This window comes from Chaetura pelagica, unplaced genomic scaffold (assembly GCF_000747805.2).
Source record: "Chaetura pelagica isolate M959 unplaced genomic scaffold, ChaPel_1.0 scaffold104, whole genome shotgun sequence".
Classification (NCBI taxonomy): domain Eukaryota; kingdom Metazoa; phylum Chordata; class Aves; order Apodiformes; family Apodidae; genus Chaetura; species Chaetura pelagica.
This window is the reverse complement of record NW_009953786.1, coordinates 11,203,627-11,229,396: the sequence shown is the minus strand read 5'-3', so window position 1 is coordinate 11,229,396 and position 25,770 is coordinate 11,203,627. Positions and strand designations below refer to the sequence as shown.

At 38.5% G+C, this 25,770-nt stretch overlaps 2 protein-coding genes across 2 annotated transcripts in view; both read right to left on the bottom strand.

The window, feature by feature from the left end:
• Nucleotides 1-7,793, bottom strand: part of RANBP9 (RAN binding protein 9) — a 74,136-nt gene extending 66,343 nt beyond the window's left edge. The window contains exons 1-2 of the mRNA XM_010000998.1: nucleotides 7,776-7,793; nucleotides 7,246-7,306 (exon numbers count right to left, since the gene is read on the bottom strand). Coding sequence (XP_009999300.1) covers nucleotides 7,246-7,306; nucleotides 7,776-7,793 — 79 coding nt within the window. The remainder of the gene's footprint in view (nucleotides 1-7,245; nucleotides 7,307-7,775) is intronic.
• A 2,252-nt stretch (nucleotides 7,794-10,045) lies between these two features.
• MCUR1 (mitochondrial calcium uniporter regulator 1) lies at nucleotides 10,046-25,513 on the bottom strand. Its single transcript, XM_010000997.1, has 9 exons — nucleotides 25,504-25,513; nucleotides 24,997-25,110; nucleotides 23,439-23,542; nucleotides 20,408-20,509; nucleotides 18,926-18,967; nucleotides 16,627-16,698; nucleotides 12,091-12,144; nucleotides 10,913-11,027; nucleotides 10,046-10,145 (listed from the first exon to the last, which is right to left on the bottom strand). The coding sequence occupies exons 1-9, from the start codon at nucleotides 25,511-25,513 to the stop codon at nucleotides 10,090-10,092; spliced, it is 669 nt and encodes a 222-aa protein (XP_009999299.1). The 3' UTR covers nucleotides 10,046-10,089.
• Between the last annotated feature and the right edge of the window lie 257 nt (nucleotides 25,514-25,770).

Below are 25,770 nucleotides of genomic sequence, written 5' to 3'. Positions count from 1 at the left end.
GTAATTGTCATACAGATCAAATGTGGCTTTTTAAGCCTGTCAAGTTGTCTTAACACTGATCATATACCAAAAAGAATGAAATCAAGATTCTGGCAACAGCAGTCAGTCCACTGCATCCATGCAAGAAACAAAGTCTGTGTAATACCTGCTGTACTTAGCCATATTTATCAATCTCTGCCACAAATGCTAGTTTAGGTATTTGATGAGCAGTTTCACTGATCTGAGCTCTGTGGTAGCAGAGACCAGAAGTGAAAAAAACAGCAACCTGCATACAGGTCTCTTGGGACAAGGTTTAAATAGAGGGAATATATTATACTGGCTAGCTAGGGACTCATTACTGAATTCACTGTTCTTTGTCTTTGGAAAGGCTAACATCCATTCTGGGAAAATGGATTGAGCCCTTGGTATCCCAGCAAAAGATTAGAATCTCTTTTTATCATTCAAGTCCTATTTCACCCCCTCTGCAGAAAAGAATATGTTAAGGGCTATTGTTTCCTATCCTCAGGCAGGCTGGGATCTCTTCTGAGAGGACAAAATGCTCAGAGCCCTGGTAGGAGCTGCTATGAAAAATAGGCAGGAACTACCTCTTTGCTCTTAAAAGCTAGATTTCCCTGTATAATTATCCCAGTAGGAGCTGGAATTTGGAGGACTCATCCGAGTATGGGACAGAAGAAGGCACAAAGGCTGGTGCTCCCCTCCTGGGCCAGCCCTACATGGAGCAGAAAGCAAAGCAGGTCCTTTCTCTGGCAGCACAGGTATATTTCCCAGCAACAGAATGGCTGTAGTCTATGTGCAACAATTTGACACTGACATAGCGCTGCCATATCATCTCTGAACACGGCAACTTCGGCACAGACCTGTTAAACCATCCTTGCCTACATAGCTGCTGTCCAAAATTGCCTCGTAACTTAGCAACTAACTTGCTGCCTGCTATCACTCATAGGCCTCCTGTAACATTACCATTTCTTGAGTTTCTCCCTTTCATCATGCATATGTATTTCATACATATCCCCCCTCTTCTACAGTGCTTCAAGAAGCAACTCACTTTCCTTGGTTTTGGCCTTTTTTTCTGGCTCTCCCTCTACAGTAATTCTGTCTCATGAACATCACTACAGCTCATTCTGACTTAGACTTACCACCACAACACCCAGCCCACCTGTTAATTCAGGAAGGATAATGTCACAGTCCATTCCTCAGTGGACGCGTGATGGTTCGTTTCGGCTGTGATCCCAAAATGCAAAAAATGAAATGGCACCAAGCCCAGGGAGTTATCAACACACAATGACTTCATTGGTCTTGCCTGTAAAGCAGCTTGCAGTAAAAAGGAAGAAAGAATAGGAAAGCTAATGTAAAAAGGGGAGGAAAAAGGAAAACAGCTACCACCACGGGTCCAAAGGTGTCCCTATGGTCCCGAATCCAGCAGGCGTTCTGCTGCTTCTTCTTTGATCGTTGTGATCTCTTGGTGGGGAAGATCTTCGAAGTTCTGTTACTAAGGAACCATCTTTTATCCTGGGTAGCACACCTTGGTCCTCCTTGGACTCACCTCCACTCCACCTCTGTCCCATGGAAATGTGCCAATCTCCACCTGTCTGGAGTGAGGCTTCCATGCATGCCCAGGGAGGAGCGTCTGAGGCATGGCCAGCTTTGGAGGCAGGTAGCTTCTTACCAGGAGCTGTGTTTTTGTATTATAATAACATTATCATGAGGAAAGTTCAACTGAGGCTTTCTTGGTGTTGACACAGCAAATGTGATCCATCTTCCTTGACAGCAGTTCTTTGCTTTGCTGCTCCAGTAGAATAGACCCGTACCAGGTACCAGCACTGTCTGTACCTCAGTCCCTTCTCCATGGTTTCTGCATCTGCAGAAGCCACTGCCAACTCATGTCGAGATGTTAGTCCAGTCTAGTCACTGATGACAATGTTGAGACAATACTGATCTTCTGATCGACTCTTACAGGTAAACAGCAAGGAACAATCATGTTCTGGTAGTTTTCAAACAGGACTCAAACATTGTCCATTAGAACAAAATACATAAAAAGACCCAAAAAATAATCCCCCCACACCCCCACCCCACTGATGTTCTCACCAAGCCTAATGCAGCTTATATATGACTTCACATATTTGCAATAAAGAGTCTCATGCCAGGACAACAGAAAAACACTCAAAGTGAAGCTCCATTTTCTGGATTAACACACTGCTACCATCAGTTAAAGGAACAGGCAGCTACACATGCTGCAAAGGCAGTTGTTAAACAGCTGTCTGTCTCTGTTGCTGGGTTTTGTCCAAGAGCAAAAAGGAACTGCATGCCTTAGCCTTCAGATATGGGCTGAAGTAACTGCCTTTGCTTATGTTTTCTTTCACTGTTGCTACAGTCTTATCTATTTGGTATCTTAGATATTTAGAGAGTACACAGACTTCTAGCACCTTGCCATTTTTCCCTCCTCTATATTTGTATGTGTTTATACACAGTCCTGTGGCTTGTTTTATTCAGAGATATTTGATTACCTCAGGGTCTTGTGGTTTTGACTGCATGTGGTGATTTACTAACACCATACAGGAGTATTTAAATTGCTACTTGAAATACAATTTGTACAAAAACTTAAACAAGCATCCATCAGAAGACTGATCAGGAAACCTTCCTATAAATAAGCCTTTAGCTTCAATGAACAAGTAATGGCTTGCAAGAGAGCCTTTGGTCATATTTTAATGCATTAAATGCTGTTTCATTAAGAAATACATTAAATCCCTCATTAAAAACAAACTGAAAAGCAATCTCACCTCCAAATCTCTCTACAAACTTGGGGAGGGGGAGCAAGCTTGAAAAACATGTTGAAGCTACAAAAGGCACATAACAGAATCCAAAATTTATTTATTAAATTACATCTTGAACATTTGAAGTTAGGGTCTTCAAGGAAGAGATGAGGTTTCTCTTAAACACTTACCTTTCACATTGAGCATATTTTTTGCTTTGTTAGCTGATGACAACCACTGCTTTCTTTATCAAACAGGATTAGCTTCCTTCAACATTCCCAGCCCCCCCAGTTAACCACACTTTATGAATCATCATATTTATAAGCTGTCAGGCGTGGTCTGACACCTTAGGGCAAACCAGGACCCTGTTTCAAACAAGATAAGTTAACTACTTAAGAGCTTAGCAGACAATATGCTGTTAAATTTTCTGAAGTCTTGGATGCATTTTTACTGAATAGCAAAGAGAGAGAGCAATATCTCAGCATAGCTTTTTTGAGAGGGTGGTCACGGGTATCCCCAAATCAGATTATCAAAAATGAAACAATTCACACAAAGGAGTGAGCTGCAATGCATAGACTGAAAGGTGGCTAGGAGGATTAAGAAGAAAAAAAAAAAACAACTCTGAAGCTTTTAAAAAAGCTTAATTAACAAAATTAAAATTAACAAAAAAAATAACAGAATTAACAAAAGGCTCATTTTCAGTGGAAACAAAAATACTAAGAACTCTGCAACAATTTTCCTATGGACTTTTGGAAGTATGAGCTTTATTCTGCACTTTTCCCCTCTCAAATTCCATAGAATTGCAGCTGCTTCTTAACAGCTTCCCAGAACCCAGTGCTACTGAATAGTACTGCAATGCAACATGTAAGACAAGGTAACTAATGACATCCAAGAAAAACAGTGAACAAAACCAAAAGCCACATGCAGCATCCACACTAGATGTGCTCAGTCTCATCTGTGCATCATCAGAGGTTATTTTTTTTAGTATAGGCTCATGCCTGTAGCTTTACTTGGTCTTAAAAGCTCAGTGAGGAGTTCAGTAGATCATAAAAGGTGGCAGTTAGTGCTTTGATATAGCTGGTGTTTGAGGAACAAAAGGGAACTCTGCATGCAAATAATAAAGCATTAGAATTGACTTATTTGAAAGCTGCCATATAAAAGGTTATCAAAATCTCCAGTCACTATCTTGATCTAGTGTGGTAAGTAGCCTTTAAAGGAAGCTTCTGAAGTGGCCTTTGTATTTAGTAATTTCTTGCATCACTAGGAGAACTCTACATATATCATGTTTAGTACAGCTTTGCCACAAGAAAACAGATCCTGGGTAAAGACAGGAGAATTACTTGAAGTGACACAAATTTTTCTGGAGAAAAATCACAATGAAAAGTGATGTATTTAATAGCTGCCTATTCATGGAGTGACATGCATTGCTGACAGTCCTACATAAGAGGACTACTTTTTAAGAAAAGTGAAAATATGCTGGATATAGGGACCAGTCAGTATTGGGACCAGTGCTGTTTAACATCCTTGTTGGAGACATGGACAGTGAGATTGAGTGTAGCCTCAGCAAGTTTGCTGACAATACCAAGCTGTGTGGTGTGGTTGACACCCTAGAAGGAAGGGAGGCCATCCAGAGGGACCCTGACAAGCTGGAGAGGTGGGCCAGTGCCAACATCATGAAGCTCAACAAGGACAAGTGCAGGGTCCTGCACCTGGGTTGGCACAATCCCAGGCACAAATACAGGCTGAGGGGAGAATGGCTGGAGAGCAGTCCTGAGGAAAAGGACTTGGGGATGGTAGTTGATGAGAAGCTCACATGAGCCACCAGTGTGTGCTGGAGCCCAGAGAGCAGCTGCATCCTGGGCTGCATCAAAAGAAGTGTGGCCAGCAGGGCCAGGGAGGGGATTCTGCCCCTCTGCTCTGCTCTGGTCAGACCCCACCTGGAGTACTGTGTTCAGTTCTGGTGCCCTCAGCACAGGAAAAACATGGAGCTGTTGGAGAGGGTGCAGAGAAGGGCCATGAAGATGATCAAAGGGCTGGAGCACCTCTGCTATGAAGACAGGCTGAGAGAGTTGGGGCTGTTCAGCCTGGAGAAGAGAAGGCTCCAAGGAGACCTTATAGCACCTTCCAGTACTTGAAAGGGGCTACAGGAAAGCTGGGGAGGTGCTTTTCATCAGAGAAGATAGTGATAGGACAAGGGGTAATGGTTTTAAACTGAGAGAGGGAAGATTTAGTTTTGATATTAGGAAGAAATTCTTCACTATAAGGGTGGTGAGGAACTGGAATGGGTTGCCCAGGTGGGTTGCTGATGCATCCCTGGAGGTTTTTAAGGCCAGGTTGGACAAGTTTTTGTGCAACCTGATCTAGTGGTAGGGGTCCCTGTTCATGGCAGGGGGGTTGGAGCTTAATGATCCTTAAGGTCTTCTTGCAAACTTAATGATTCTATGATTCTATTATATTAAAATATAAATATTTTAAACTCTTGAGTTTTCTCTTCATGGTGAGAATCCTGCCCTGCTTCCCTTCCCTTGCCAGGATTGCTATTACTCCCCCTTGATGGTGCTGAAGCAAACTCAGGAGCCCGATATACAAGCTTGACTTGATCAAATGCAATTGCCTGCTACAAGTATGCCATTAGGATATTCATGCTCCATACGGTTCAGTTTAAAGTTCTCACAGAACACATGCCACTTACTGCAGGAAAAAACAAATGCACCACAACACCGCCCTTCTTTTTTATCCTCGCTACATTTTCACTTGTGCAACAAGAAGAGACTATTCACAATGAGTATTATTCTTGACTTGAATCAAGATTATATAATTTCAGAAGACAACGGGGAACCTAATGAACTTCTGAGAGTTTGGTAGGGTGCATATCAGGACAGCAAAGGGAGATAGGGTATTTGAAATAGAACATGACATTGATGTGCCTCACTAAGGGGATAACATTGGCCCAAAACTGGTATTTGCCAAAATAGTTACTCACTTCCAGTATTTTGCTTTTGATACCAGCTGGGCATCTGCCCAAGAAAACTGGAATCTTCTCTCTTGGAATGGATAGATTTCAAGGAACACTACGCAAACACTGATACTTTCCCCCTGCGATCTTTATCTACTTACAAAACTGCATGTAAAGCATATGAGGCAATAGCTCTGTTAGAGAATTAAGTGTAAAACAAAGAATCAACGCTGCTGCTTTGAAATGTTTGGCAATAGGGTAAAAATGTGTTTGAAGCAGAAGGAAGCTTTCCTAACAAAGACACAGCAGGCCCTCTGTCTCCATGACTGTATACATTTGTTTCTGATTAAAGCAACCCCCAATTTTCCAGGCATGTATTTGATTGTAAATGAACTTTCTGTTTAAGGGGTGAAGAAAATTAATTGCTTATACAGAAAATTTTACTTTAAAACAAACAAAAAATCCTACCCCCACACCAAAAAGTCCTATAAATTCAAGACACATATACCTAAAGGAAAAAGAATTAAAAACATTTTCCAAGTAAGAAATAACTTCTAAATACAACTTTTCCAAATATTTTAAAACATTTTTTAAAAATCCATTAATTTTACAGTGTATTTTTTCACTGAAAGAGACTTTATGTGGTGGTTGTTAAGTACTGAATTGTCTAGCAGAGTTTTGACCATTTAGAAATCATAATGAAATCAGTTTACTTGATTACTTAAAACTCAGTGGGAGATGCATAACTAAGTCTTGCTCACACCTTAAAGCCAGTAGTTCAAAGGTCACAGAAATGTAGCTAACTTCACAGATGAAAAAACAAAAAACAAACCACACACACACAAAACCTCACCAGTTTTCCTGTGCAAGGTCTATAGATGGAAGCTTCATCTTCCACTGAAGTGGCAGGACTCAAAAGTATCTAGAAGGCAAGAGCACACCTTCTTCAAAGTCAGCAGGTACTGCCAATAGAACTAGATTTCACCATTTTTTACAAGATCAGTGAAATGAATATTCACAACTAGAATAAGGCTTATTCTAGTAAACCAAAACATTTGTGGTTAGAAAACTTGAAGATTGCATACCTTCATCAAAAAGTGTTTCCATTTGTCACCTTACAGTTTTAAGTACAACTCTACAACAATCTGAGAAAATAAATGATGCAATCAACACTTCCAATAGAGAAAGGGCTAGATAAACATGATTTAACAGTAATAAAATACATGAAGCAAACAACTTAACTAATACATCCCAGTGAAAAGGAGACAGCACCCTTACAGATTTTTACTGAAAACAAGAGGGAAAGCAAGACAGACAAACAGTTAATTAAACTCAGTATCCTTCCACTAACGAATTACAAGTAAACACTTGCACTTTCTTTTCTTTTTTCTTCTTTTTCTGCAAAACACAAAGAAGCTTTTGGAGCAATTTAGGTTTTCCAGAAAATGGAGTCATTTGCAAGTTTATTTCCCAAAAGGAAACAAATCCTTAAACAACCTCCTGTCATTGTGAAAGTGGAAGTTCACAGGGAAAACTCACAACTCATTTTGGCATAGGCAGACTGCTGCTCTTCCATGCTCCCACTAAAGATGGGCTTTCTCTGAAAGCAAACCAGAATTGGAGCTCAGCTTCAGCTGCACTCTGTGTTCTTGCAAACTAAACTAAAGAGGGAGCCTGACAGAGTGAACATTTCTAGATTAATTTTTTTTCTTCTATACTTTTTTCCTGCCAGACAGGAAATGAACAGATACATTTCTGAATCAGTTGGGAGCTACTGCAGATTTTCACAGCTTAAGTGTTTTTATGGTAAAACAGGCCCATTTATTTTTCATTTGCATCTTTTAAAAGAGCTCCGCAAATTTAAAAAAATCAAGAAATGAAGTCAGAGAATGGAAAAAGTTATTTCTGTACATTTAGAATTGCTACTGATTCAATACAGACAATATACTGTATGATACAGAAAGTGTCTTACAGAAAAAAAAATATTGAAGAATTGCAAACATAGATCTCCCATTTATTAATTTAGTGATCATTTGACACTCAACCTCCTGATGTTACTTGCTTCTCACCTGTACCAAAATGGTCATTCTTGGAATTTCAATCTCTCTTTGAAGGAATCTGTGTTTGGAAATAGATGAAGGGATTTTCTACCCTTTTGGGTTGCCAATACATGTGGTACACATTATGAGACTGTGTTAAGAAAGGTTGCTAAACTGATCTTTAAAATGAGAGGAAATCAGAGAAGATTTTGCATCCACACTTGAAACCTTCATGGGATAGGAAATAATAACTATGTTCTATTTATAGTGTCCTTTTCCTGAATGACATACTAACTTTAATCCTCATTTAGAACACTCACCAAGAAGTGCTGGTTTGCCTGACACTTTGCTAATTCCAGGACAATGCTGCTCTATTATCTTTCACTTCCTCCTTCCACCTGCCATGAAAATAAATTTATTTGTGGAGTTTCTGTTTTTAGCAGGATAGACCTTATATTTAAAATTAGCTCTAAGTGTTTTAATGACTATTTATCAGATGCTCAGGCATACAGGCAAAGGTGTACTGGTTATACAGACATATATAGAATCGTGTGTCCTGGGAAGATAAGAACCAACACTGAAGCCATTCCAAATAGTAAATTATTGCTTGTCTAACTTAAGAAAGTGTCAAGTTCTAATAAGTTAGTACAAAAAATATTTTTAAACAAAAAAGTGAAGATCTGAAATATAGATTCATTCAATTTAGATGGGATAAGTTATTCTTAATAGTTTTCCTTACATTATTGACTGTTCTTTTGAGTGTTAGAGGGGCTGCTGACTTTGCTCATTCTTAACTTAGAAGACCTATTAGCAGTGACTTACAATCAAAAAAAGATATAAAATTCAAATTTAAAAGTTCCATTTATAATGAAAACTCAGCATATTCTATGAAATATTCAAAATCCTTTATTTCAGGCCAGTTATCATATTGTTACAGGCATCCATTTCTTTGTCCACACACACACCTGATAGAAGTTGGCACTTCTAACCACCAAGTTGAATGGTTATTACAGTACAGGCACAGAGTAGACAAACAGCTTTACTTCTGTTAAGCAAAGCCGTGATTGTGCTCTAACAGCATTTATTACCAGTGCATAGATTGTTCTTGCCTCCCAAGATCAAGCAAGAAAGCAAAATCTCCCTTAAATGAAGGAAGGCAGATGGCAGTTCTGCTACTGAAGCAGTCATTTCATCAGTAGAAGAATGACAGACATCTGGATACACTGGAATACCTTCCTTCATTGCTTTCAGCTGTACTTACAAGTTCAGATGGGCTTGCACAGAACATGGATTAAACATTCTTGCAGGTCTGCATTACTGTTTTCATTATTAGAATCACTTTATAAAAGTTCCACATTTGAAGAACCAACAGGAATTATTATTTTTTTTTAAAGTAAAACAACAAAAAAAAAACCAACCCAGAAGACTGTTTGTACTGCAGTTCCCTTGCCCAAAACCCTGCATCATAATTTCCATTTAAAATTACTTTCCTTTCTAGAAGAATCAACTCCCTTCCATGAAGAAGGCAGCACCAGAGACACTTTGTATCACTTAACCAATTAAAACTAGTGTATTTTACTGCATTTGAAACTTCCAGTTACAGTGGTAAAGCTAACAATTAGCATATGGAATGAGTATTAGATACTAATATGTACCAAAGGCAAGTTAGTCACAAAAACCTTTACAAAGATATTACAAATAATACTAGCAGCAAAGGCTGCTATCATTACACATGAAACATAACTGACTGGACGGCCATTTGGAAAACAAGCTGATAACTACAGTGTTACAAAAATAGCTGAACAAATATATGATCATAGTAACTGCATGAACAACTGTTAAAAGGAGGGTAGTAAGCATGATTCAGTTAACACACATTCCACTTATACAAGAGTGCCTCCAAGCCACAAAACATGTAGTTTCAGTTTTACATGAATGATCAAGACTTTGATCTGATACACGCAACTGACTCCAGTAAGCACGTCTGAATAGTCAATGACACATTACTCCGTAGAGTCTCCTCTACAGCATGCAGCTCCATGGGATTGGTACAAATGCCAGTCTTTGCTTCTATGACACTTAGTAGCAGCAAGGTGCACTGCAGTTCAGAATGGAGAGAAATGGCAGAAACGCACATACCATGTTTTCATCAGAGGTAAGTTTCAAAATATGCACATCTGTACATTTTTTTTTCTAGGCACATCTTTGGTTATATTCTCAAGACAGTCTGCTTTAGGAAACAAACAATAAATAAAACAGTCAAGGCCTGGTTAAAGTCCAGGCAAAAATAAAACTTTTTGTTCAGAAATCAAGACAGTAGAAGTCCCTTTAAATTGATGGTTTATTATATCCATAAACGATAAAATCCCAGGGCTACAGTAAGGCATGTAAATACCGAACCTGAAAGAAAACAAAAATGCGGAGGAAAATGGAGACATGAAATCATTAGCTCTTGGAACATTACTTCAGGAAGCTAGGTATATATCTTACTACAAACTCAAACCACCACCCCTTCCCCATGTAAGAAAATAAATTTAAAAATTCATTGTGAAAGAATAATCATAAAATCTAAATCAGAAGAGTAATTTTCTACTGCAAACCTGCTCATTTAATAGCACTGCACACTCAGTAGCAAAATGTCAAAACATTAGTTACCTAGGGCAGTAATACAGGCAACACACAGTATTTTTCTATTGCACACATCTGAAAAATGGAAGTTTAAAGAACACGTGGTGCTGAACAGAGAGAAAAGCTGAAATGTTCCATTTTGCTTATAGAGCTCCATCAGGCAGATGAAGAGATGCTAGAAATACACGCAGCATGCAACTTTTATAAATTAAGTCAGGCACAGAACTCTTTGGCCCTCCTTAACAGGCAGCATTTTAGATTTCTCATACACATTATTATTACAGCATACAGCAGAGGAAAAAGACAGAAAGTCCTACAGCCATAGCCTATACAAAATTAAGTTGTGAATCACAGGAAACCTTGTCGGGGTTAAGTACGCAAGTAAAGCTGTTAATCTTGACTGAGACTATTTCAAATTTTGTTTTGGGGTTTGTTTTTTTTTAATTGGGGCCTTTATTAATACCACAAATCAAGAGTCTGCCAAACATTTAACAATGTTTAACACTTTCACAACCACACACAACTGTCAGATTCCTTACCTGCTAAGTACTTAATATTATCAAGTTTGTGCGATTCCAGCATTGTTTTCAGATCTGCAACTTCTGTGTCTATTTTTCTGTCTGTTTGTGTCAGAGCTCGATCTTGTTGTGCATGCTAAAATACAAAGTAACAAAATTATGCAATTGGAACAGTTTCTAGTTTATTTAGAAATTCAACCCATCCCTTCAAGTTCTATTTTTTCGTTCGTCCGTAAGTGTATCGTTAATTTGCATGGAAAGAGAACAAGTTCCTTCCTAGCTGATTATATCCATGAAACTGAATAATTTAATGAACTTGGGAAATTTATAGAATTACATGTTCCTTAACACAATCTAGAAAGCAGCAGAATTGGATGCCATCACATCTCCATCTAACTGCACAAACATTAACTTCAATCTATCATTTGGCCCACTATTAAAGTCACTGCTCAATTATAAGAGCTGTGGAGAAGTCTAAGAGCCTCTTGTGACAAAAACATACTGAAGCATAGAAATGTATGGATCATTAGAAAAACAGAGAATTGGTCTTCTGATGTAAAAATGTGTATCTTCACCAGTTGCAGACAAATTAAGAACCTGATTAGGACAGAAGACAAAACTGTGAAAAAATGGGAATTATTACTCAGAAGAGACTGGAAGATCAAACTTTTAACCTGAAAACAACAGCTGCTGAGTTGCTGATATTTTTAAATCAGCACCACTGAAACACTGTGAGGCAGTTAATGATTTACTGCTAGGCATCCTCCTAGTAATAATTTGCTATATAGAGAAAGAAAACAAAAGGAAGAGGGAGTGTTTGGTAAAAAAGTCCTCTAAACCAAATCCAAACTGATCTAGCAATACGTTTCAGTGTCACTGAATAATTTCACAAACTAGTATTAACAGTAAATTCCATCTAGAGAAAATACAATATGCATGACATTTGAAAACAAAGTGACCATTGAATAGTTTCTATACACATGCAGAAGGTCTAATAATATAGATCAAAGCCTTTTTATTCAGTAGACACTCTGGTTACCTGTACAGATATGAAAAAACATAGGGAAATAAAAAAGCACAATGAAATTTTGTACGTTCCAGCGCCTAAAGACATTAACAACTCCAAAAAGAATACCAGGTCTGTAATAACAAAACTTTAAAGAGATTTTCTGCATAGTAATCAGCTACTAAGTTCTTACCAATTCCACTATTTCTGTCCTCATTTCAAGTAGTTTTCTTTCATTAAGTGAGTACTAAAGGAAAAAAAAAGAAAGAAAAAAAAGATAAATATGACACTGTGATTAAACTTTTTACCCACACTTAAAAGTGTATTTTTGTGTTTCCAAATTCTGTAGAACACTGAATCTGGAAAAGATTTTTTTTTGACAACACTTGGGAGACAGTATTGTATGATGACTGTTTAGCCAACATTGCATGTGCTCACTATTTGTATTGTTCTGACCATCATTTCATGATATATTTGTTAAATACAGCACATTTGTATCTCACATTAAGCCAATCATTTGTGGAACATCAGAAGTTGTAGCTTATTTTTAACTTGTAGCTATTTGGGTTCAAGGAAAGTTAAATTCAAATTAAAGGAAGCAGATTAATCCAAGTAATTCAGAAATCCAAACTGAAGAAACTGTGAGGCAGGTTACCTTCCTGACTCATAAACAGGTACAATTTACCTTGACATACATAATAGTTTCTGTCCCTTTACTGGAGCAATTTAATTTATAGAGCAATTGATTTATAGACAGCTGCTAAACCACCAGTCTACAGTGCAGAGTATTAAGGTCATCAGGCTCCCATCTCAGAATCCTCACACAGTAATAACCTCATCTGTTGACATTCCCATGTGAAAAGTCACTTTATTTTTTCTCCATTCTGGAAGCTTATTCCACTTTAATATTAAACTCAGATTAATCTACATAACTGTCTCAGCACTGAAAAACCCTTCTTAAAGATCTAGAGCTGTATCTGGACTTCTGACTGATCTAAAGATTAGGTTAAGAGATGACAAGAGATGACAGATGTAGAAAATGACATAACAAAGACAAATTACATAATGTCTACAATTAATGGAATAGTTACTAGATTCTGCAAAATTAAGAGAGTGATAAAGGAAGGAATTTAGACATTTTATATAAATAAAAACTTTTGAAAGTGGTAAGATAGCAGAATATTTACAAAAGAATCTAAAATTATGTTTGAGGTGAAATTTCACATAAGAACTGGACCTCATATTAATAAACCTACCATTACTATGAAAAGAACAATGACATTTAAAATAAACAATTTTATAAATTGAAATGTTTTGTCTGTTTCACTTTAATTAGATGCTGTTAGCCAAAACCACATTTTCTGAATAATTTCATAGAATTGCAAGTTGGAAGGGATCTCAAGGTTCATCTGGTCCAATCTTTCTTGCAAAAAGCATGGTCTAGACAAGATGGCCCAGCACTCTGTCCAGCTGAATCTTAGAAGCATCCAATGTTGGAGAATCCACCACTTTCCTGGGGAGATTACTCCAATGGCTGATAGTTTTCATAGTGAAAATTTGTCCTGTGTTGGGGACCTCCCCAAGTGTAACTTGTACTCATTAACCCTTATTGTATCCATGTGACTCCTTCTAAAAAGGGAGTCTGCATCTTCTTTGTAGTTATCATTTAAACGCTGGAACAAGGTTATGAGGTCTCCCCTAAAGCTTCTTTTCTCCAGGCTGAATGATTCCAGTTCTCTCAGCCTTTCCTCATACAGCAGGCTTCCCAGTCCTTTGATCATCTTTGTGGCCCTTCTCTGGACCCTCTCCAGCCTGTCAACATGATTTATTTTTATAGTGGGAACTAATACTGAACACAGTATTCCACGTGTGGCCTGACAAGTGCTGAGTGGGACAAGTGCTGAGTGGGACAATGACTTCTTTGTCTCTGCTGGTGATGGAACCCAGCTTTCCTTGCCACAGCAGCAGCACACTTTTCACTCATACTGAACTTGTTCAACAGGACTGCCAGGTCCCTTTCCACAAAACTGCTCCCCAGCCAGGTAGATCCCAGCCTGTACTGCTCTTCTGGATTATGCTTTCCCAGGTGCAAGACCTTATACTTTTCCCTTACTTCATAAGGTTCTTGTTGGCCTACTCTTCCAGCCTATTCAGGTCTTCCTGCAGGGTGGCTCTCCCTTCCAAAGTGTCCACTTCCCCACTCAGTTTGGGATCATCTGCAGACTTCATCAGGGTACACTTAATCCCATCATACAGAACACTTACGAGGATACCAGAGTACTGGGCCCAACATCAGTCCCTGGGGGACACCCCTTGTGTCCAGTTGGTAGTTTCAAAAGGAGCTATGTAACAGCACTGTCAGAGTCCAGCTTGTGCGCCAGTTCCTTACTCACAACTGCACAGACCACTTGTCTAAACTGCAACACATCAGCTTCTCTAGGAGGAGGTCATGGGAAACAATATGGAAAGCCTTGGAGAAATCCAGGTACACAAGTGCTCACTGCTTGCCCCAAATCAATGAAGCAGGTTACTTTATCATAGAAGGTGATCAGGTTCACCAACCATTACTTGCACTTGGTGAATCTATGCCGGCTTCTTCCAATCATGTACTTCTTTTGACTTGTGGTAGCCCCCAGGAAGATTTGTCCATTTCTTTCCCAATGAATCGCAGTAAGACTAACAGGTCTGTAATTTCCTGAATCCACTTTTAAGCACTTCTTGTAGATAGGGGTGACATTAGCCTTCTCCCAGTCTTCTGGGACATCCCTTAATATCCACAACTTCTCAAAGATTATGGAGAGCAGCCTCACAATGACATCTTAACACTCTCAGATGGATAATATTTGGATATTCTACAAGCTTCCTTCTTGATGTTTGTGTTAGTTGAAGCTTTGCTTTGTGGCTGGAATGCTCTAGGTCAGACCCAAGAGTTTTGAACTTGGGTTTAAGATAGTGAATTACCCCCTTTTTACTTCCAGGCCTCATCTCATATTTGCAGTAATGCCAGCGTGTAAAAAAAATGGAGGACAGGCAAGGTTAAACTCTGCCCTCTGAAATTCAACAGGGAGATTTCCCCTTAAGTCCTCATTTTCATTCAAAGTGCAGAGAAAATTGTTTCATCAGGTACATTTTGAGATTTGTAACAGCAAGCTTAGAGGCACTGTGATGCATGAACATGAGAACATATATGGAACTTAGTACTGCAGCTTGAGTTTGTGAATCACATCTGTATCACTGCAGGTATAAATCACAGCATAAACAGATGTATATTAAGCAATGTAGGATTCTCAAAAAAATGTAAAGTGGAATGAACAAATTGAAAGATGCAGCATTTAGTGTTTGAAACATAAAAGATTGCCCACATCCGTTTTGACAAATTAATAAATTCTCCTCTGGTACTTCTTACAAGCAAAACTGAAGGAAGAACATTTTACTTAGTGCTTCAAATCAAATCAATTTCAACTCAAGAAATTTCTCTTCTGAATAGTTAACTTAGTGAGAATTCACAGTAACCTTCAATTATCCCAAGTTTTATTCTCAGAAAGCAAGATAGTTAAGTCCTAAATCACATTACAATTGAAGTAAAGATGATAATGATGCTCTGCCTACTATAGAAAACACTGGATTACATCTCTCCCTCAACTCAGCCTATATGCTACAACCTGCTCCCCATTCACATCTGCCTTTTTCCTTTTCTGTTCATGCATGGCAGAGCTGGCAATTAAAGGGGAGAGTGGGGGGAAGGAAAAAAGAACAGAGCAGTTTTAATGGAAAGTAGGAAATTATAGTTGCACGACAGAAAAAAAAAAAGAGTTGGTCAACTTGTTTTAAAAGAAAGTTGACATGCACAGTTTGCTTTTCCTGGGAGGCAGTCAAAGTAATGTAGTGTTCTGCACAGTCCAGGTTCCAGGATCCTACATAAACACACAAGAAAACACTAGTGCCTAATTTATCACTGGTGAAGTGGTTTTATATAGGTTTTATAAGCTTGAAGTATTGTTAGGCTTATGATCACCACAGTTAATATGTGTCATATGATGTTTTTTAAAACATTAGCATGAAGTATTAACCTTTAAACAAGAATTCTACCCACTCAAATTGTACTTTAGTCAAGTGTCTACCAACATCACTTAGTCATGATACTAACTCACTGACACAGCTGTTACTTAGACTATTAATTGTGAAAAACTTCAAGGGGCCCACCCAGAAGATAAGTGGTATCTACTTGAACAGTTCTTACTGTCTAGATCTCAGATAAATATTACATTTTCATAACACATCTGTGAAAAAAGATGGAATAAAAAATATTAATAGAAATGTCATTTTAAAGTTATTTCAATTTAGAAGAAGCAATTTATTTGAGATTCTGAAAGTTATTAAAAAAAATAATCTATGGGAACAGAACTCTATTTGTTAATCTTCTAATACTTAATCTACATTATTCCAATTTAAAATTACATGAGTTCAGTTCTACCAGATATTTCAAAGCTCAAAATAATCTGAACCAGTACCAGTTACAACTAAAAAAAAAAAAAGCTACAACTATATTACAACCAAACATGGCACCTTGTACTATAATAGCAGGATTAGTTACTTGGATTAACACCATCTTGAAACTGCACGATGCTACAGATTAGTATGAAAACACACTTTGGTTAGATGTTTTTACCCAAATTTGGAGATTACTCAGTGTTGAGATGTTTGCAGAAAAAAAGTAACCAAAACTTACCAATTCTTTTACTCTGCTTTTCTCTAGGTTTAGGTTTAACTTGTTATCAGCACGAACTTTGTTAATTTCATCCTAATGGGAAAAAATTGAGAAAGAAGGAGGCAAGATTTTCTATTTAAATCACAAGCAGAAAAAAAACAGACAAATATATTGTGTCTTTCTTCACACATCTCAGGAATCGTGCTTCTCTCCAATTCATATATGCAACCTTCGTAAGTATTCCTATTCCCCTGGGAAATACTCATGTTCTACAGTATGAACTGGATCTCAGAATCAAAAACTAACAATTACTTTCAAAACCAGAACACAGAGACCAGCACTTAATTGAGATCACAACCTTCTACAAATGCTAGGAATGTTTCATATATCCCACAACTCACTCGGATTTCAAGAAATCCACGCCAAGGCACACCTGTAACTTGGAATTCCTCCATGAAGCAACCTTGATGCTCAAAATAACTTTAAAATCAGTTTCTAACCTTCTAATGGAAAAAATAAGCTGTTTCTAAAGGGCTTTCTAGGGCTTTCAGAAAAAGCTACACACATTTTAGAAATCAGGACATGTTTATTTTATTTTAAATCATTAACTTTTAAAAAATACTATAAATTGCACACTTGCATTTTACTTCATCTGTAGCAGTGATTCCTGCTTTTTTTACTGCAACCTCCTGGCAGCAATTCCAGACAGCTGACAGTTTCTCATGAGAGGCAAACTGCTGATGAAATGAATGTGAGGGAGAAGCAAAGAGACAGCTGATGTTCTGGGAGATTATTAAAACCAAGTAAGCCTCTCTCTAGTAGGCCAGTGACAATCAGTCAAGGGTTCCTTAAGTTACTATGAACAATAATTAGACTCAATTTCTATTTTGAATTTTAACTGCATTTAATTAATTTATAGTTAGATGCCATTGCAACACAATACATTCCAGTTTAACGAATCAAAAATTAGAAATAATTTTTTCTTCAACTTTTACAACATTGTCTTTTAGAGGAACAAACATGAGCAAACAAAGAGTAACTTGATCTTATGAGAATTACATGTACAGTTAAAAGTAAAATGTAAAGACATCTAGCTTTTAAGAAAAGACTACTCAGAGCCTTGATACTCTACCAATTACACTAACTCATTTAAACGCAACTAAAACCATAAAATAAGTAACAATTCAAAAATTAGATGCTGAATGTATTTTAAATTGGTATTTGTAAACACCAGATGAATTAAGCACTTCGTAACACTGTACGAATTACACAGGATTAGCCTTGAGAAACTTATATTCTCCTTTCAGAGATGACAGTGCAAAAAGAAATGGGAGAGAATAAGACAGAAATGGCAAGGAAGCACTAGGCTGAGTTTGACCACGTTGTCAACTGGCTCAACAAGTCCAATAGTCTGACATTTTCATGGACAAATCCTAGGGGAGGAAGAGTGCTCCATTTTTCAAACTAAGGACAACTTGGCAGGAAACAGCAGTTCTCAAGTCAGATGTCCATACTTCCTACAAAATGTTAATGCTTCCCGGTTCCCAGTCTTAATCACTCTTGCAAGGATTTTTGTTTCTGTGTAAAGGCTGCTTTTGACACCACACCCATTGAAATATAAGATTTTAAAATTATCTTGGTTTGGATGGTAGAAGGGTGCTTGAAGCACTATTCAAGACAGAGAAACCATAAAGAACAGAAACACAGCACTGATGCTTAAACCTGGTAAGAATAAGAATCTGTATGATAATTAACAGAGTAAGTTTTCTACAGGGAGTCTCTTTTCTTGCAAAGGTCATTTGCTTCCAAACAAATGGAAACAAACATAATGGTCCCAAGCTTAGTGGCCTAAAGAAGACATTTAAAAGGTATTTTAAATTCTGGACAGTTAGCAGATAAGCCTTCACAGAAAAACTCCAAAACAAAACATAAATCAAAATCCAAACCAATTAGTAAGTGCTGCAATTCATCTTTACATCCAACAGGCAGGCTTAAACACAGAACTTCACTCAGCCTTAACCATGACATGGCAGGCACTTTCTGAATCTGAGTTAAGTACATGGAAGTGAAAAAAAAAATTAAATCCTCCGTTAAATTTTTCTTCACTTCTTGTACCATTCACAGTTCTCTGTCACCATAAATAAAATATGCATTAATTGTCTTTGTTGCAGCCCACAGTGTACCATCAACTTCAATTTTAGTATCCTATATATCACAACAATTAATCACAGCTTTTAAAGTAAAATCTTGACAGCAACAATATTTTCTAAAGCAAACTAGACAGGTGTTAATTCTTAATTATATTGGTATGGTATCTTACCATGACTTGCTTCTTTATCTGCTGGAGTTCAAGTTTTATTTTCTGGGAGAGTAGAAAAAAAATATTGTGTATTTTAATATTGTATATAAAACTACATAGTCTAGAAATATTAACTGCATGATCAGTAACCACGACTATAATTCACTATGTGAAAAGGAAGTCAAACTAAGAGTGATTTAACTCTATGCCCTCAGTATGTGTATAGATACTCAGTACTGTGCATTTCCAAACAATAGCACAAGACAGAAGCTACCAATGTCCCACAGCAGTAAAGGTGGCCAAATGCACATGATGGTATTAACAACAGTAAAACCAGCAGGTGAGCCCACACTGAAATGCTGTGTCCAGCTTTAGGCTCCCTAGTAAACGACAGTTTTTGACATACTGGAGCAAGTCTAGTGGAGGGCCATGTAGATGATAGGGGGCTGGAGCACATTATGTGGGCTGGAGGGTGAAGAGGAGAGTGTTTGCTCAGCTTTGAGAAGACAAAATCGCAATCATAGCGCAGCCTGCAACTACCTAATGTTCTTTAGAAGTCCTTCTTTCTAACCCAAACTATTTATTCTATTATTTTATCTCTTTCAAAAGGTCCATGAAATAGTTACAACTGTAGCATCTCCTATTAACTTTCACTGGAGATCATCCAGTTTGATACCCTAGTAAAAGCACGGGCAACTAGAGCAGGCTGGTCAGGGCCATGTCCAGTTGACTTTTGAGTATCACCAGGGTAGGGACTCTACAGCCTCTTGGGGTATCCTATTCCAGCATTCGACTACTCTTACAGTAAAAAGGGTTTTCTTATGTTTAAATAGAATTTCTCACATTTTTATCTGTGCCAGCTACCTACTGTTCTGTCACTGGACAACACTGGAAAGAGCCTTGCCTGCTTTCTTTATACCCTTCCTTCAAATATTTGAATACATTTATGAGATCCTCTCTTGGGCCTTCCCCAAGCTAGAAAGTCCCAGCTCTCACCAACTTCCCTTGTATGTCAGATGCTCCAGTACTTTACTGATCCTTCTGGCTGGCTGTTTGGATTCTGTTCAGCATGTTCATGTCTCCCTTGGAGTGGAAAGCCCAGAACTGGACTCAGCACTGCAGATGAAGTTCCACAAGTGCCAGGCAGAGGGAAGGATCACCTCCCTTGACCCACTGGCAGCTCTCCTAACACAGCCCAAGAGGCTCTTGGCTGCCTTTGCCACTGGGGCTCATCAATTTGTGTACAAATTGATCAACATGGTCAACTTGGTGTCCACCAAGATGGTGAGACCTTCTGCAAGGTTCCTTTCCAGATGGTTACCCCCAGCCTGTCCCAGTGCATGGGGTAACTCCTCCCCAAGAGCAGGACTTGGACTTCATGACATTCCTGTCAGCCCATTTCCCCAGATTGTTGGTGTCCCTCTGAACAGTAGCACAACTGCCTGGTGTATGAGCCATTGGTCCCAGTGCTAGAATAGCATTTTCCAAGATAGTGATTTTTACCTCATTTTCTGAACGAAGTGCTGAAAATTCACTTTTTTCCAAAATAATCATGTCCTTTTTCACAGCACCAATATGGGACATTACTTGCTGAAGTGCAATTTCCTTTAAAAGAGGGAAGAAAAACCTCAGAACATGTAATAACTATAACGTGACAATATGATACAAATATGATAGAATATTTTGGTATCCTGAAATTTTTAATTTGGCAATACCACATTGATTATCTGAGTTTCAAAAAGCAAGAGAGATTAGGTGGAAAAAAAAAAAAGCAAGTTAGGTACAAATGTTTGTAAGATTTGACAAAATTAGCAGTAGTAACACAGATCAGAATAATTCAATTAAGTGCCTAGAAAACAGTTTTCTTTCAAGTCTTCAAATTCTTACGCTAGCAAAGGCACTGGTGAGAGATGAGGTGTCTCTGAGCTAAATGAGGAAAGCAGCCATAGCTTTCAGGTGCAGCCATAGTCTTTTCTAATTGGCTCCTTTTCTACCTCCCCCTGCAAGGGGGGTGCACCTTATAGCAGCCTTCCAGTGCCTGAAGGGGCTATAGGAAAGCTGGGGAGGGACTTTTTACAAGAGCTTGTAGTGAGAGGACAACAGGTAATAGATCAAAACTGGAAGAGGAGAGATCTAGGTTAGACATTAGAAGGAAATTCCTTAGTGTGAGGGTGGTGAGACACTGGCCCAAGTTGCCCAGGGAAGTTGTGGATGCCCCAACCCTGGAAGTGTTCAAGGCCAGGATGGATGGGGCTTTGAGCAACCTGATCTAGTGGGAGGCTGGAACTAGATGATGTTTAAGGTCCCTTCCAACTCATACCATTCTGATTCTATGATTCTAAATGCTCTTCTCAGTTTGCTATACTGAGCTGACAGAAGACAAACAAGAATCCACTACGACTTTAAAGGATGGAGAAGCCTGTAGACGTTGTTCTAGATCCTACACTACCCACACATACAAAGAGGGACTGCCTTCCCTTCACTGAAGATTACCCTTCTAGTAAGTAATCTGTTGCTTTTGATTCTGGACTAAGAACCCTACAAATGTAACTTCACTTTTGAAGGAAACATTCTCATTTTCCATCAGCACTTGTGCATTCAAAGACTATAAGGAAGTACAAATTTATCATGTTGCCCAGAGTTCATGGCTTATACACCATCTGAGCTGCTTCTACCTTTGCACACCATACAAACCTACACATTTGAATCTTAAAGGCAGAAAGTCAACTGAGGGTCAAATCTAACAGTCTCAGAAAACATCTGCCATCAGTAGAACATTTAATTCAGCACCAAACAACAGAAAATGTGCTTACTTTCATTGAAAAGAGCTGGGCTGAATGTTGAGCTTGCTTATTGAAGTATGCTTACTGTAAAATACAAACAACCATGGGAGAAATGGTCTCTTTAACATTGCATTCCCTGATTGTGGAACAAATTCAGGACAGGAGGAAGCACACCCACATCTGCTTTGCCTGGAATCTGAAGGCTAGGAAGGATGGGCCAAAACCTCCCCAAGATAGAAGATGGTGCAAAGTCCAAAGTCACTTCTTAATGAGATGCCCTACTGCCAAGACTATTACACTGCAAAGGCAGCAGCTGCTGTTATCTCATGTTTTAGGACAGCAGCCTAGTACTATGAAACAAGATAGAGCTTGTGTTCAGGAAGTGACCTGAGGCTGTGAACCCCAGCCTCACGGAGCAGTCCAACAGGTTGTACTTCAGCTATGCTTCTTGTCAGCATTGTCTATTTGACTACCTTACATGTCAGGGAATTCCAGCATACCAGACATTGTGAATCCCACTCACAGATGCTGAAGCTCCGTATGCAGTGAATTATTCCTTCCTCTGAATTTCAGTTTCATTACTGGAGCCACATACTTGACAGCTCAATGTGGTGTTCAGAAAAATAGCATTCCCCTTTCCTCCATCACTTGGTGAGCTAAAGTACGGGCCAAGAGTGACAGAAGCACTGATGAGGGCAGCCCAGGAGTTCCTGTCGTATCTTTTACAGCAGTGAGATGAACCTTATAGGAAGGCCTGTCTCCACTGGCTAGTAGATAGCAGTGGGCATGAGGGCACATTGAATTTTAATAGAGTGGAATCCAGAGATATTTGGAAAGCATCCTGGGTAGACACTGTAGTGTCTAATTCCTGGGTAGACACTGTAGTGTCTAATTCCTAATATGGATCCACCCTTGTACGACTGGACAAAGAGCACCCCAAAAAATCACAGCCAGCATTAGAACAAGCCTTGCCTCCAGACAATTATTCATTAAAATAATAAATCTCTCACAAGTTAAAGCTAACAATTTGGTTCAGTTATATGGAGTCTCCTGGAAGCCAAGAAGGGTTTATGCAGATACTCAACATTATCAGTCTATATCCAAGCAATTTTTTTTCACTTCCTCCCACTGAGATGTGAAAGTTGGGTAGGTTTAGAGGCCACCATAAACAATGTATGCATCAGTGGAAAAGGAGAAAGATTTCAATATCAGTTTCCAAACTATACACATTTCTATATCTTATCAGCATAAGCACCTACACCAATCATGCCCTAAAAAAAAAAATAAAAAATTTAAAAAAGAAATTAATAATAAATGTCATTGTGACACAGATAAATAAACAGGTACCACACAACAGGGTGGTAAATAGCTGAGGGAATATGTACTTCCTTGTTACAACTCTACGACAGGATATATGTAGGAGCTGTAACTGATCAAATCTACACGTTGAATACCCCCTATGTCTGTCTAAAAGCTTTCTCAGTAACTCTATTTCCTGCTACAATAAAGCTGAAAATAAAAAACTGCCTGTGGTTTGCTCTCAGTACCTAAACCTCAAGATCCAACAAAACACTTGGGTAAGAATTCAACAAATTCAAGACAAAATTCACTAGCCAATATATACACAGGGATGTTTGTTCTTTACCTTCAAACTTTCAAAATGCAGTGTCTAACAGTAATAAATAGCAACATATATTTAATTAGCAGGCATATCAGGTGCTGATTAACCCCAACACTGTCTCTGATCTAACCTGCTGTACTTTGGTGACCATGTCCTTGTAAATCATATCCAGGTTGGTGTCCATAATTTTCACTAATGCAGATACAATGACCTCCGACTGCTGAGTAGTGAACCCTAAGCAAAACAAAATGCAACAACATTCAGAGAGAGACCTAAATACAGACATTCTACAGAAATGCCACTGTCTAATACTCAGCAACAAGTTAAAACAAATGTCAGTTATGAAAAATAATAAAACATATTTCTCTTGGTCCAGTACTAATAAGTAACACAACTAGTCAGTAAAACCAAGTTCTCCCACCACAAAATTATATCTGTGACACAGAATAGCTGCTTCTGTAGTACAGCACTATTACAATATCAGCAGAATAAAAGCTGGAAATTTTCCAGTATTATGGAATATCATTTCTTCTCTCAATGTGGTTATTTCTATGAGCAAGAATTCTGTTCCTTGAAAAGCAGATACTTCTAGTATACTATAAATCTTCAGTACCACTGAAGACTTGCAAAACTCAACAACTGAAAAGAGCTAACTGTTCTGATTTTAGACCTACCAGCCTCCCAGTCCCTATTAGAAACCTTCTAAACTGGATATATTGGAAACTATTGTAACACATTGTTCCTACAAATACTCTCAACTTCTCCACTTTCAAAACATATGAGTATAAAGGTCATGAACAAGATTTAATCATTATGAGAAGACTTGCAAAAACATGATATTTTCAAACTAATTCGTAATTAAGCGCCAGGAAGCACGTATAGGGTGTGAAAGCAAATTGCTTTCAATAGCTGAGTGGAGTTTTCCACCACCAAAAGGAAGAGATTCCCCTCCTCTCTTTCCTTATCCCTCCTCCTGACACTTTTTATGTGTTCTGGTGCTCATCAGCTTCTCTGTGAGCTCATTAAACTAGCCTCTCAGAATACCAAACCAGCAAAAGAGCTGGAGAGTTCTCTGACAATTAAGTTAGCACATGGGAAGAGATGAAACCACACTGCAGGAGAAAGAGACTGGAATCTCTCCTTTTCCAGGACAGAGAAATGGTAAAAGTAAATTCAGCTGCAGTGGACTTCACCTTAAGGTACTTTTCCCACCTCAGTAAGATTAGCATGAATCTGAAAGAATCTATCTTTTAGTGTAAAAGCAACCACATTTATAAAGTATTGTACCTAAAAGCTTCATTTTACATATTTGCCCATATTCAATCCTATTATAATACACTGTTGCATATTCAAGGTGATACATAGGAAACATGTAGGAATCCACCGAATACATTTTAAACCACTATCTTGAAAACCTCTGCTTTTTACTCTGAATTTTTTAAATTTAATTTTTCTTTAGCGTTTTTCATTACCAGTAGGATAACTCCATTCAAAGTTACAGAAGGTCATTGTTTCCTTTTCAAAGTAGAAAAGACCTACATGTTCTTACCCAGAATTAAAAAAAAAAAAAAGCATAAAATTGAAGCTGTAACATCACATGCTGAGGAAAAGTTAGTAATAAACTTTGTAAACTAAAGAACCACTCATGAAATGACATTAAAAACAGCTATCCATTTGTAGCAAATTACCATTTTCTTCCAAGAGGCATACCAGCGCGTGAGTGTCAAAATAAAGCCTCCTATTTCCCAATAAGGAAATATTCCCTTTGCTTTGTAGAAGTGATGATGCAAAGATGCTTATATCTGCAAAACAAAACAAAACAAAATAAATTACATCAGCTATTTTTAAGAAAGAATGTTTAACCAACGTCTGTGCTTTCCAAGAGTTTCTTTACTAGCGCAAATGTTTCTCTTTTGTGACAAAACATCAGACTGTGCACTGAGGTTATCACAGCTTGCTTGAAACTGAAAAAGGTATCTGACCATCAGGCTCTATGCCTGTTACTGCTGCACTTCAGAGATGCTCTCCAAGAACACCACGTCCTAGAAAAACCACACCAAGTGTCAGGGCCTCGAAATGATGCCAGTTACTGTTATCAGTGGAAGCTGTGAGGGCTAACTTCACACTCTTCCCATGCTTCCTCAAAGAAGTGAGCCTTCCCCGGTTGCCCTTTCAGGTAAAAAGTAGTCACCCACAGGTCGCCATTTCCTGTTGGTACAGAGAATACCGGCCATCTGCACAGCCTAGATGACCGAACGCACACAAGACTGAGGCAAACTGCCAAGAGACAGAACTCTCTCGTCTCCAGAGACAACCGCGCTTCAAAACACGTGGGCAGAAAGCACGGCTCGGCCTCAGCTGCCTTAGAGACGAGTAAAAGACAAACTAGTCTTGTGGGGGGAGAAAGACACAGCCCGAACCGCCGCCCCTCCGGCCGGCTCCCAGGGCCAGGCGAGGTGAAA